The sequence below is a fragment of the Phascolarctos cinereus genome, unplaced genomic scaffold (assembly GCF_003287225.1).
Source record: "Phascolarctos cinereus isolate Bilbo 61053 unplaced genomic scaffold, phaCin_HiC Scaffold_3;HRSCAF=262, whole genome shotgun sequence".
Lineage (NCBI taxonomy): Eukaryota > Metazoa > Chordata > Mammalia > Diprotodontia > Phascolarctidae > Phascolarctos > Phascolarctos cinereus.
The window spans coordinates 259,503,558-259,517,788 of record NW_027555736.1 but is presented as its reverse complement, the minus strand read 5'-3'; the positions used below and the strand labels follow the sequence as shown (position 1 = coordinate 259,517,788).

Genomic DNA, 14,231 nt, shown 5'->3' with positions numbered 1-14,231 from the left:
AAAATTAAATGCTGCACCAGACTTTTCAACTCTTTATGTGATGTCAGCAGTGTCAAAGCTCTTACTTTGCAAATAATTCTACATTACCTTATTGAGGTTTCAATTGGTCAATGGCATATCAAAACCCCTATTCAGTTCTGAAATGCTTACTAGAAAAGAACTAAATTTTCTGGTCCATTTTCTTACAGTATAATAATATGCTTAGCTTCTCAAGATAGGTAATGTCGAGCTACAAAGGAAACTTTCCTCTGATTTTCAACACATTGCAGCCAAGCCTCTTCTTTTATTTTTGTCTTTATTGAATAATGGTATACAATTAGAATTAGTGCTTTTTCAATCAATAATCATTTATTATGCTTTTATCATGCGCTAGGAAACAAAGACAAAAAACAAAACAACCCCTTTTCTCAAAGAATTTACATTTTTCAATGGAGAAGTGTTTCTTGATACATAAACCAATTCTTCAATGCTTGCAAGAATTTATTTTTGATATCAAAGGTCTGGAACTTCACAAATACTCTTGATGAGTTAAAGTTAAGAGTTTCTCTTTATGGGTATCCTATGGATTCTACTGATTTGAGTTCTGCTCTCCATGTCCAAAATACCTAATTTCCTAGAATATGGCACTCAAATTGTTTCCTTTTATTTTCCTAACAAATCAGTAATTCTCAGTTTGTCTCTCTGAGTTGTATCCTTTAACTTTGTTGCTTTAGCCTGTAGAAAGAGGGAAATTTTTTAAAAGGGTAGATTCAAGAAGGGGTTAGTCATAAGTAAAACAAATCCTAAGCTCAAAAAGAGGATTTATGAATACAGGTGGTTTATAAGGGAAAAAAAGGGTATGAACCCCTGATTAAAAGGAAACAAGGAGCAATAGAGAGAAAATATTACAAGAGAATAAGATAAAAGAAAACTTACAATTAAATATTGTAATTATGAAAGTAAATGGAATGAACTCATCCATAAAATGGAAGGGATAATAAGCAGAATAGTTTATAAAGTAAAATCCAACAATGTTCGTTTACAAGAAATTTACATGCTTGAAATATAAAGACTCATAAAGAGTTAAAATAAGGGATTGGAGCTATTATACCTCAGCTTAAATAAAAAAAAAATCAAGGTAATCATTATCTTAGACAACACAATAGCATAAGTAGACATGATTAAAAGAGTTAAATAGGTAAACACATTTTGCTGAATGAACCATACCTATTACTTAATTTCTACACATAATCTACTTGCACCAAATCTAAATACTTAAAAGAAAAAGCTAAATAAGCTATCGAAAGAAATGGAAATTAAAACTATGCTAGTGAAGAACATTAATATAATATATCCTTTTCAAAGCTAGAAAAATCTAATTAAATAAATAGGCCTATGACCAACAATAACCCAGAAAAAAACTGAATATAATCACACAGGGGAAAAAAGTAAACTTCAATGAAAAAGAGGACTTCTAAGCATTCCTGATGAAAAGACCAGAGTTGAGTAGGAACTCTGAAATATAAAAATGGGAGTTAAGAAAATATAAAAAGGTAAATACAAAGCATGCAATTAGAAGAGACTTTATAAAGATGAACTGTTTACCTCCTGGAGGAAAAGGAATAATAAAAATGTGGCTTCAGAATGTTACTATCATCAGGGGTCATAGAGGGAGTCCAATAAAACAGAAGGTCTTGTTATGTTTTATTGACATTAAAAGAAGAAAAGAAAAGGAAAGCAAAAGGAGGTAGGAATTTATCTCATAATCAGAGTCTATACAAAGAAGGAAGGGTTGGGGGGAGAAAGTGTCATTCAAACCTCACTTTCATCTGAACAGGTCAAAAGAGGATAAAACATACAAACATATAAATAAAGAGTCTGAATGAATTTCTACACCAACTCACCAGAGAAACAGTAGGGAACCAGGAGAGAAGAAAGAGAAGTATAAAAGAGAAAGTAGATTCAAGGAGAGATTCATTATAAATAAAACCCTAAGCTTGGGAGTTCAAAAGGAAAAAAAAGGTTATTAAATACAATTACTAAACTATGTATACCTTCATTTTACATATAAGGAAACTGAGTGATTTGCCTAACACCTTTCCATGATACCTGACTACCTCTCCCACATTTACAATGGTTCTCACTTCCTAATTATAATAACATACACTTCAGGTTACCTTAAACCCAGAAATTATCTACAAAGTTATATATGCTTTTTGTTTGCAAGTAAAACACTTTGGAAAAGTGTGCTAACAGAGATAATGAAGAAACTAGAATTATAGGTTCTGGTGACAGGCCAAGGACTGAGGTAGAGGTAGGGTGGGTGACAAAAAATTAAGGATCAAGTGCAAGACTTGATTTTACAAATTACAGGAGCTTTTATCAGGCACCAAGAAGAAGGCACCAGGAGCTTCATAACTCAAACTTGGGCTGAAAGACTGGCAGAGTTTAGATTATGGTAATAAATAATTTCCAGGCTAAAGAGACATAGTTCATTTGGGTCATTTGTATGAAGGGATTGATTCCTCAGAAAGCAAAATTCCAGGCTCCTGAGTGCCATTTTTTTAAAATACTACCATGAGGATTATTACAATGTCTCAGAAAGGCAAGGATCATAAAACTTGGAGCTGGAAGGAACCTTGAGATCTAGTCATAGGATCATAGATTTAGAATTGGAAGTGACATTAGAGGGCATTCAGTCCAACTCCCTCATTTTGTAGATGAAGAGTCCCACAGATGTTAAGTAGTGAATGGAGTCAGGATTTGAATTCTTGGTCTTTGAATTCAATATCAGAACACTTTTCACTATTCTAACCTAGCTCCTCTAAGGACATGTTTCTACTCAAGCCCAGTGACCTAAAGATATAAACACATCATCCTGTAGATTTAGAATAACCTTTTCTCAGAAATTAGGTTGATTGGGAAATAAACAAGTATAAACATACCTTTCAGGACAGGTGAAGTACTTTAAAGACATCTCAGAAATTAATGTGAGGCAATTTAATAATATGGGATTATTTGTGCAATCAATTTTTTAAAAAACCAAAACATTCTTCATAAAGATCAACAAATACTCTAGATTTGAGCTTCGCAAGTAAAAATAATTGTCCAGTTACCCAGTTCCAAAATGTACAAGAGAATTACTCCAAATATGTGTTTGAATGCTAAGGTTTGTGGTAGATGAAAAAAAAAAATTAAAATGGACACAAAGAATGAATGGCAGTCCCTGCCTTCAAGGAGCTTAAATTCTACTTAGATCTAAAATAGTCATTTTTCAATGTCTCAATATACATATACATATGTATGTATATGTGTGTTGTATGTATGTGTACACATACAACATACATATACATATGTGTAAGAGGTGCTATGGGATGACAGGGTTGGTCTTGAGGCCAAGAAGACCTGGGTTGAAGTCCCACCTCCTAAATACAAAAACAAGCCATTTAACCTCTCAGTGCTCTTGGCAACTTTCTAAAACTTTAAGTTTCAGAGAAGGTACTTAATTGCACTGGTAGAGGATGTTCCCTCACCAAGAAGTTCCCTATATCAATGGAATCACAAGTCCAGAACCAGTATCTGTTTATCTACATTATATATAGAAATGTATACATACACTACATATGTGTGTATACATATACATATACATACATACACACACACATACACACACACACACACACACACACACACACAAACACACACACAAACACTTCCCAAAAGTGTTAGGGAAGTTTTAACTATTATAGCTAATTATACTATAATAAACTGCACTGAGAGTTTTGGGACACTCTGAATATACATTTGTAAATACATACATATACATACATACACACACACACACACACACACACACACACACACACACACTCAGAGAGAGAAAAACTCCTTAAGTTAATCATATATCACAGTCTGGAAAATAGGTATTATTTATCCACTTCATGTTTATCACATAGGCCAAACTTTTGTACAATTATGGATCTTTTTTAGGACATACTGTAGAACATTTTCTATTACTGTGCATCCTCTTTCTATAATCTTCTTTTAGCTATAAAAATTTCCAAGAAGAGATCTATACTCAATTTTTCATATGTTACATTTGAGTGGAAATTACAAACTGACAAAGAGAATTTCTGCTCTGGCGTCAGAAGAGCTGGGTTCAAATCTCATCTCTACTACTTATTACCTATATGATCTTGGGCCTCAGTTTACTCTTCTATAAAACTGAGAGTAAAACTTAGATGGCCTCTGAGATCTCTTCCAGCTCTAGATCTATAATCCTCTAACCCTACATACTTTCAAATATGTTATTTTAATCTCTTGTTTTAATAGAAGATGTAAGACATTTTTGAAAGACGGAAAAGTAAAATACTCTAGTAATCTCAATCACATTCTTGTTTTATATAGCTGTTACCTGACAAATACTTGTTCAAAAAAATTACTCACATTACCTTACTTATATAGATGTCCATTACGATATATGTTAACCAAAACTAATATAAAACCAAAACTAATTAAAGATGGAAAACAATCAGAGAAACAATACAGTTTATGTAAGATACAGCCTATGCATGGAAATTTTGATGAACAGATTTGTCTTTGCTTCTGTTTTCTGAAATATGGAGGAAAATATATTTCTGTACTCTTGAGAGTATTGTGAAAAACAGTAACAATATCAAAATACTTCTAGATTCTTAACCATAAGACAATAGAAAAGTATACAATATTAGTGATCACATAATAAAAATATTTTACCTTTGCAACTGAAATTCCATAACTATGAAGAGGTCCAGCTGCTTTTTTCAATTCTTCAAGAAATATAGTAATGTCTAGAGAAACTCAAATACGGACATAAAATATTTTCTATTATTTGTCTCTTAAAAGTGAATTTTAAAAATCCAAGAGAAATTATCCAAATACAGAGCCTTACAACTAAGTACAAAAATTATTCCTGTGGACCCTACAAAGAATACACAAAGTATTTTGAAATTTTTAACATACTATATGTATTGTAAGTTTCAGCTATTACTGTTCTTTTCAAAGATCCTTGGCTCAGTTTTGTAAAACTCAATGCACCAACAACCAGTCTTTACCTAGATTGTCTTTTGTAGGTTGTTGTGGATAAAAAAGTTTACCATCCTGTGGTCAATCTTCTGGTGATTATCCTTTTTCAAACTTACTTAGGCTGATCTTTGAAGGACAAATATAAAGTTTAAGACTGGGCTTGTACTCAAGTAGTTCTGGTTTGATAAAACATATTCCAGGGGGCAGTAGGTGGCACAGTGGATAGAGGACCGGCCCTGAAGTCAGGAAGACCTGAGTTCAAATTCAGCCTCTGACCAAACACTTCACACTTACTAGCTGTGTGACCCTGGGCAAGTCACTTAACCCCAATTGCCTTAAAAAAAAAACATATTCCAAAGCACTGGAACAACCAATGAAGAAAATAAAACATAACATTTTGAAGAGCAACAATTATTCTGATTTATATCAGTCTTTAACCCTGTGTAGTTAAAAATATCATCCCCATTTTATAGAAAAAGAAACTGAAGCTAAGGGAGGTTAAATAAAAAACCCAATGACTGATCATATGGCTTGGTAAGTATCTGAGGCAGGATTCAGACCTAGATCTCCTGACTCCAATAATTCTAAACAATATCTTGCTTCCTCTCATTATTCAAGCTAGAGATTCCTCACAGCTACAATGAGAGTTCAGAGTCAAACTCTGGTGAAAAAGGAACACACAGTCAAAAATAAAAGTCAACTTATCACTTGACAGAAGTCATCAGCCCTCTAAAAAAATTGGTACCAGACTATTCACATATATTACTTTTAAAATTAATTTTTACCAATTTTTTACTGTTTTGCATTTACAGACAGGTGTCAATTTAAACTCTAAACAGAATAAAAATTGACTTCATCAGTAATATAAAGAACAGTATTCTTTGAAATGATGACACAATACTATTAATTCTATTTGACAGAAAGAAAAGTATAATTAATAGTGTTGCGAAAGTATAGTATGTGCAAAAATATTAATGAGAAACTCAATTCTAAAAGTTGGTAACAGGAAAGGAATCTTTTTCAAACATTAGCATGCTAAAAACATATGAAAATAAATTCTCATGTAGCTTTTCAGAAACCACAGTATAAAATTTTGAAATGTTTTTCATTGCATTACAGTTGCATTTATAATGTTTTGTATTAATTCTTGTAGTAATAAGGCTTTCCTATTAAACAACAGTTTGTTTAAACAGCAAAATAAGTATCATGAAAACATAAATTGTATTTAAAAAAAAATACTAACCATCTTGACTAAAATAAACTAGGGAGGTTTTTCCTGTCTGCAAAATGCTGAAGTATTTCTGAAGACTCAGTTCCATTAGAGTGCCTCTATTTCTTGCAACAGATTTATAAAACACACATATCAGCACAAAAAAGATGCTGTACATCCATATGTTTAATCTGGAAGACATCATCAACTAAAGATGTAAATATAGCAGGATCTGAAAGAAAAAAATATGAGATTACTTTTGTATCCTTTGAAGTTGTTTTAGCCCCATTATAATTTCAATAACTTCTTTTTGTTGTGATTCTTCCAGTTATGAACATGGCCTAACACAACATTTCTTTGTTAATACTACTGATTTCTGGAGCTTATAACAGATCTCAAGTGCACATATCAGGAAAATACTTTTTTGAGATAATCACTAAAATTCATTTAAAGTATTATTAAAGAAATAACTTCAATGAGGACCTTTGCATTATATGATCAATTTTTAAAAATTAATATGCTGGAAATTTCAAATCTAATTCTAGGCAGTTAAAAGGCTAAATATTCAAAGAATCATTTAATGCACTTTGCATAGAAAAGTACATAGAAAGCCAATCTGATCACGGCCGAATTTCCAAAAGTGTTATGTAAAAATAATATATCAGACTAGACTTTAAAATCTGTTTACCATTCTGCATTGATTTAAGACATCTTTGTATCCTGAACACACTAAATGCTTTTTCCTATGTCCATCTCATTGTATGTTCTCAATCAATACTTATTTCTTAGCACACTTATTTTTTTCCTGTGTCTTATATATGCAAAAATCATCCTCCTTCTTTAAAGTCCTAATCTTAAAATTTATCCTAAACAAGTCTTTCTTTCATTAAATTTTTTTCCAAAGAGAGCCTGCACTTCATAAAGAAAAAGACTTCAGAAAATTCATACAAATATCAAATATCATTGTACTTGAAAGGATTAAATATCTTCTCAGCAGGTCAGATAGTACGTATTAATTTTTTACTACATATGGAATATCTTTAAGAAATAACTGTACTCTAAACATGTGAGTATGAAACAAATGCAGAAAAATCCATTTTAAAATTTTCTGGAAAATGGAGTGATTGCTACTTATATTAATTTACAGAATTAATCAAAATATTCATGTTATTTAATAAAATTGGAGAAAATATGAAGAACACAGGACCAAAGAAATATGAAATCTAGATCCAGGAAAACAATAGATCAAGAATTGGAAGGGAACTCAGAGGCCAGAAAATCCAACTCCCTCATTTTACATAAGGAAACTGAGGTTCATCAAAGATAAAGATCAAAAGAGAGTGACAGGGTTAGGCTTTTAGACCACTTGAAAGAAATACAGTGCATTTTTTTAAAAGTATGTTGGAAAACAAAAGGATACAAACTAGATATAGACCAACGTCTCACATCATATACCAAGACAAAGTCAAAATGGATGCATGATTTAGATATAAAGGGTAACATCATAAGCAAATTAGAAGAGCAAGCAATAGTCTACCTGTCAGATCTATGGGAAAGGGAAGAATTCATAAGCAACCAAGAGACAGAGAGCATTACAAAATGTAAGATAGATAGTTTTTATTATATTAAATTAAAAAGCTTTTGCACAAACAAAACCAATGCAACCAAGATTAGAAGGAAAGCAGAAAGATGGGAAACAATCTTTACAGTGAATGTCTCTGATAAAGGCCTTATTTCTCAAATGCATAGAGAACGGATTCAAATTTATAAGAACACAAGCCATTCCCCAATTGATGAGTGGTCAAAAGATATGAACAGGCAGTTTTTAGATAAAGAAATCAAAGCTACCGATAGGCATATAAAGAAGTGCTCTAAATCACTTTTGATAAAAGAAATGCAAATTAAAACAACTCTGAAATACCACCTCACACCTATCAGACTGGCTAATATGATGAAAAAGGAAAATGATAAATATTGGAAAGGATGTGGGAAAACTGGGACACTGATGCAACCATTCTGGAGAGTAATTTGGAACTATGCCCAAAGGACAACCAAACTGTACACACCCTTTGATCCAGCAATACCACTACTAGATCTTTATCCCAAAGAGATCATAAAAAATGGGAAAGGAACTATGCTTACAAAAATATTTATAGCAGCCTTTTTCTTGATGGCAAAATATTGGAAATTGAGGGGATGCCCATGAATTGTGGAATGACTGAACAAGCTGTGGTATATGAATATAATGGAATACTATTTTGGCAATAATAAATGATGAATATAAGCAGATCTCAGAAAATCCTGGAAAGAGTTGTATGAACTGATACAAAGTGAAATGAGCAGAACTGGGAAAAACATTGTACATGGCACCAGGAACACTGTGTGATGATCAACTATGAATGACTCAGCTTTTCTCAGCAATACAATGATTCAAAACAAATACAAAGGACTTATAAAGGGAAATGCTATACATATCCAGATAGAGAACTGATAGAATGCAGACTGAAGCCTTTTTTTTCCCACTTACTTTATTCTTTCTCATGGTTTTCTTTTTTTTTAATCTGCTTCTTCTTTTACCACTGTGACTAATATGGAAATACTTTTTACATGCATAACCTATAACAAACTGCCTACCACTTTCAGAAAAGAGGAGGGGAGAGAGGGAGAAAAATTTGGAACTCAAAATCTTGTAAAAATACTAAAATTTACTTAAATTTTCTTGACATATAATTGGAGAAATAATAAAATATTATTCTAAAAAATTTTAATGGATCCTGAAAAAAAAAGAATCTCAAGGTAAATAATGAAGAAAAAAACAAAAAACGAGAAGAAGCCTATGTAACAGATGTCAAATACAAAGTATTAGGATTCAAAGCTGACACCGGTTATCAAACAGAAAAGTTGATCAATGGAACACATTAGGTACAGGACATACAGAATGAATAGAGTAACATAGTGTTTGATAAACCCTATTTATCCAGCCCTAAACTCTTTTCTAACTTTTAGGTAATTGGTGAACCTTTTGTATTTTGAACTGGATGTCCTGTAGACATCTCAGTTCATGTCCAAAACAGAAGACATTTTCATCCCCTTCCTCAAGCCCTCCAGTCTTTTCAATTGCCCAAAGGCATCACCATATTCCCAGTCACCTAGAATTGCAACCTCTATGTCATCTTCAACTCTTCACTCAAACTCACCCCATATATCCATTATGTCACAAAGTTTTGTTTGCACCTTCACAATAATTCTTGTGTACACCCACTTCCCTCCACTCACATAGCCACCACTCTGGTGCCGGATCTCACCTTAACACTCTTGGATTATTTATTTCAGGAGGGTTCTCCTTGAGTTTGCATGTGTCTGTATGTTTAGTTTATGTATTTAATCCTCTTTTGTCAGGTTCCAATAAGATTCATATTCATTCTCCATCCACCCCTTTACCCCATGTTTATATATTTTTCTTGCACATCCTACTTTTCAGAAATGGTAGGTGCCATTACCATCTCCTTTCTACACCTTTTTTACTCATGATTTTCTTTTTCCTCTTAAAATCCACAAAATACACCCAATCCAACCCCAAGCATCTGTCTTAACTAACTCCTTTAATGCCTTTTAAGACATTACAATTTCCAGGGAACACTAATTTCTTCTCTCCCTATTATAGTGCTAGCACTGCATCATCATATAGCACCTTCCAGTTATTCAATTTACCTTTCTAGGTTTTATATTCACTTGTGTTTGCATTTCAAAGTTTCTACTCAGTTCTGGTCTTTTCATCAAATTATTTTGTTCCATTATAATTCCACCTTTTTTTTCCCAAAGGAACATACTTTTTTTTCTGGGTTAGTTATTCTTGGGCATTCTTAGTCTCTATCATGTGCTTTTTGGAATATTATATTCCAAGCTCTCTCTTCCATGAATATTGTTGTTGTCAAGTCTTATGTGACCCTGACTAAAGTTTCTTAGTAATTGAACTTTTTTCTTTCTAGAACTTTAGGAAGATTATTTTGGCAGAAGTGGATTGGAATGGGAAGATACTTGAATCAGAGAGATGAAACAAAAGGATATAGTCCAGGCAAGAAGTGATGAAGTCCTGCAGCTGAGTGGTGGCTGTGTGACTTGAGTGAAGGTGATGAATAAAAGCGTTGCTGTAAGGATAGAAATAAGACTTGGCAATAGGTTGGATATGTGCAGTGAGTACAAGTAAGAAGTCAAGGATAATACTGAGATTGAAAGGCTAGGTGACTGGGAATTGAGAAGAGGGGTATTGGGGGGTGGGAATGAATAATGATCTGGGTATGATGAGTTGGAAATGCTTACAAGATATCAGTTCAGATGATCAAGAAGCAGTGGGTAATACAAGATTAGTCAGAAAAGAGATTAGGGATGGATCTACAGATCTAGGAATGATCCAAATAAATAAATGAAAAAATTTTAATTGGGAAAATTTGAAGGAAAAATATGAGTTAGCAATAATAATGTCACTCAGAAAAAAAGAAATAAAGGGAGGCATTAAGAAAGAAACAAATGGGATAGCTTATGGGTTGTTGTTGTTTTAAACAAGCAGTATGTAACAGAGTCACAGTTTTATCTACAGTATACTTTCAATGTTCAGTTTTGTATATAGAAATGCTCTTTTTTTATATTTGTTAAGTTTAAAATTTTAAAAAGCAAAATTTAAAAAGTATGAATGTTTATGTTTTAAGTGTGTTGTTTACAAGCCCCATATTGCTAGATTCTGCTTTCTAAACCATTCCAAACTTACTCTGTGGGTGAATTTATTCCATTCATTTTCATGGTTATGACTATTAATTATGTATTTCCTTCTATCATATCCTCTTTTACTTCTATGATCTAGTCTGGTGGTAATTTTATTGTTTACTATACTGTACTTATGAGAGAAATGGTCTATACCTTTTCACTCAGCCAACTTAACCAGAAACCCTGGCTATGTTTATTGCAAGGGAGGGCTCAGTTGATAGGTATTTAGTTTCTCCGAACTGCCTTTTTCACATGCTTCTTTTTTTTTGTTTGTTTGTTTTCTTGGTTATAATGTATGACTTTCTGTTGGGGAAAGGGAAGAAAAGGAAGCTAAAATACATTAGGAAATCTAGGTGATGTTTAAAAGAAGACTATCAAGAAAAACATTTTTCAAGAACTATTAACGAAAAAAATCAAACTACTTTATTTTATTAACTCAGAGTTATTAATTATGTATTTCTTTTTATAATATCTTATTTCTATTTATTTCTATTGCTTAGTCTGGTGTTAATTTTATTGTTTATTATACAGTACTTATGGAAGAAATCGTCTACAACTTTTGACTCAGCGAACCCTAGCTATGGTTATTGTAAGGGAGGGACAACATAATCAATATCAGATGCCCAAGCATGTTGAGTAAAGAACTGAAAGAGATTGTGTCTATCTCCACTAACATCCGAGTTACCTTGGGCAAATAATATAACTCAGTTTCTCCAGCAAAATTATAATACTACTTTCTTCAAAAGGATATTGACTTTATGAAGTGCTTTTCATTCTACAGAAAATATAATTATCATGATCTTTGTTACAATTAACTGAATTGGCATTGATTCTATTTGTTGCAATAGTGACTGGAAAAAAGTAGTATTTGCTAACATGTTCAAGACCAACAATTTATTATAAGTTCTATTCTTCATCTGGCTCCAGCAAATAATACAGTTATCATTAAACAGTCTACAAACAAGCTTCACAAATACAGAAATCATTCACAACTATGCCCAAAGGGCAATCAAATTGTGCATTCCCTTTGATCCAACAATACCATTACTAAGTCTGTATTCCAAAGAGATCATAAAAAAGGGAAAAGAACTTATATGTACAAAAACATTTATAGCAGCTCTTTTTGTGTTGGCAAAGAATCGGACATTGAGGAGATGCCCATCAATTGGGGAATAGTTGAACAAGTTGTAGTATATGAATGTAATGGAATGCTATTGTACTATAAGAAATGATGAGCAGGCTGATTTCAGAAAAACCTGGAAAGACTTACAGGAACTGATGAATGAGTGAAATGAACAGAACCAGGAAAACATTGTCATGGTAACAGCAACACTGTACCATGATCAACTATGATTGACTTAGCTCTTCTCTGCAATACAATGATCCAAGACAACTCCAAAAGACTCATCATGGAAAATGCTATCCACGTGCACAGGAAGAAATAATGGAATCTGAATGCAGATCGAAGCATATTATTTTCACTTTATTGTGGGGTTTTGTGGTTTTTCATTTTGTTCTATTTCTTCTATGACAACATGTCTAATGTTGGAAACGGGTTTTACATGACTGCAACGTACAACCTACATCAGATTGCTTGCCATCCTGGGGAGGGAAGGAGGAGAGGAAAGAAGAAAAGTTTGGAACTCAAAATCTTTTAAAAATGAAGCTGAAGGGGCAGGTAGGTGGTGCAGTAGATAGAGCACCAGCCCTGGAGTCAGAAGGACCTGAATTCAAATCCAGTGTCAGACACATAACACTTACTAGCTATGTAACTCTGGGCAAGTCACTTAACCCCAATTGCCTTGTTTTAAAAAAAATGATGCTGAAGCAGCTAGATGGTGCAGTGGACAGAGCATTGGTCCTGGAGTCAAGAGGACCTGAGTTCAAATCTGGCCTCAGACACTTGACACTAGCTGTGTGACCCTAGGCAAGTCACTTAACCCTAACTGCCTCACCCAAAAAAAACAAACAAACAAATTAAAAAAAACAATGAAACAAAACAATAGGTAGGTGGCACAGTAGATAAAGCTCTGGCCTTAGAGTCAGGAGGACCTGAGTTCAAATCTCACCTCAGATACTTGAAATTTACTAGCTGTGTGACCCTGGGCAAGTCACTTAACCCTGATTGCCTCACCAAAAAGCAAAAACAAACAAACAAACAAAAATGAAGCTGAAAATTGTCTGTCTTTGCATGTAATTGGAAAAAAATAAAATACTATTGATTTTTTTAAAGAAATCATTCACCATATAAATTCAGTAGTATTCACATATAGCCAAAGCAATATTTTCAAATTTGCCTTGAAAACATAATCTCCCAAAACATTAGTAATCATTGAAAACAACAGGAATTCTGTAACTTTGAACATTTAAATATTTCCTTTATGCAGAAAATTTTTTTAATAGAACAAAGAACCAACACACCACCTAACATCTCTGTCAAGAAAGATAAAAGCTGGGGGCAGTTAGGTGGCACAGTGGATAGAGCACCAGCCATGAAGTCAGGAGGACCTGAGTTCAAATCCAGCCTCAGACCAAACACTTGATACTTACTAGCTGTCTGACCCTGGGCAAGTCACTTAACCTCAATTGTCCCCCCAAAAAAGAAAAGAAAAGAAAGATAAAAGCCAATTTCCTTTGGTTAGTAAGGTAAAGAAGATTAATTTGGACTTTCTGTCCAGTTCTGACATTCTTTAATTCTGTGAAAAGAAGCAAGCTTGTCATTTTGTTATAGGAAAATTTGAGAAGGAAAAGATCATTTTCGGGAAGCAGATGGGAAAAACTATGGGAGCTCACAGCAAAGCAAAGCTGTGTGATAGAGAGGATTCTTGTTCAGGTTAAGGGGTTGGACATGATAGCCTCTGAAATCCCTTCTAACTCAAGAATTTCCCACAATTATATAAACAAAATGTCCCTGATACTTCCAGCCTGAACTGTTGCAATAGCCTCCTGACTGGCCTCCCTGCATTCAGCCCTTTCCCACTGAGATCCATACTCTAGAAAGCTGTCAAAAATTATATTCCTAAACCTTAAACCTAACTACACTACTCCCTTGCTCAAAATATTTAAATTGACTTCTGTTGTCTCTAGGATAAAAAACAGATTCCACTATTTGGCATTTAAAACCCTTTACAATCTGGCTCCTGTCCATCTTTCTATGGCTATGTTTTACTCCTCTAGCCTCCCAAATTGCTTTCCCTCATACAGGACATTTCAGCTC

General features: G+C 33.3%; 1 protein-coding gene across 4 annotated transcripts in view; it reads right to left on the bottom strand.

Moving 5' to 3' along the window:
- TXNDC16 (thioredoxin domain containing 16) overlaps positions 1 to 14,231 on the bottom strand; it is a 174,413-nt gene that overhangs the window by 156,814 nt on the left and 3,368 nt on the right. For 2 of the 4 annotated variants that reach the window (XM_020974852.2, XM_020974854.2), the window contains exons 2-3: positions 6,287 to 6,485; positions 4,735 to 4,817 (exon numbers count right to left, since the gene is read on the bottom strand). In XM_020974852.2, coding sequence (XP_020830511.1) covers positions 4,735 to 4,817; positions 6,287 to 6,458 — 255 coding nt within the window. In that variant the 5' untranslated portion in view covers positions 6,459 to 6,485. Of the gene's footprint in view, positions 1 to 4,734; positions 4,818 to 6,286; positions 6,486 to 14,231 lie in introns of those variants that run through there. The other 2 variants (XM_020974853.2, XM_020974856.2) reach the window with 2 other exon arrangements.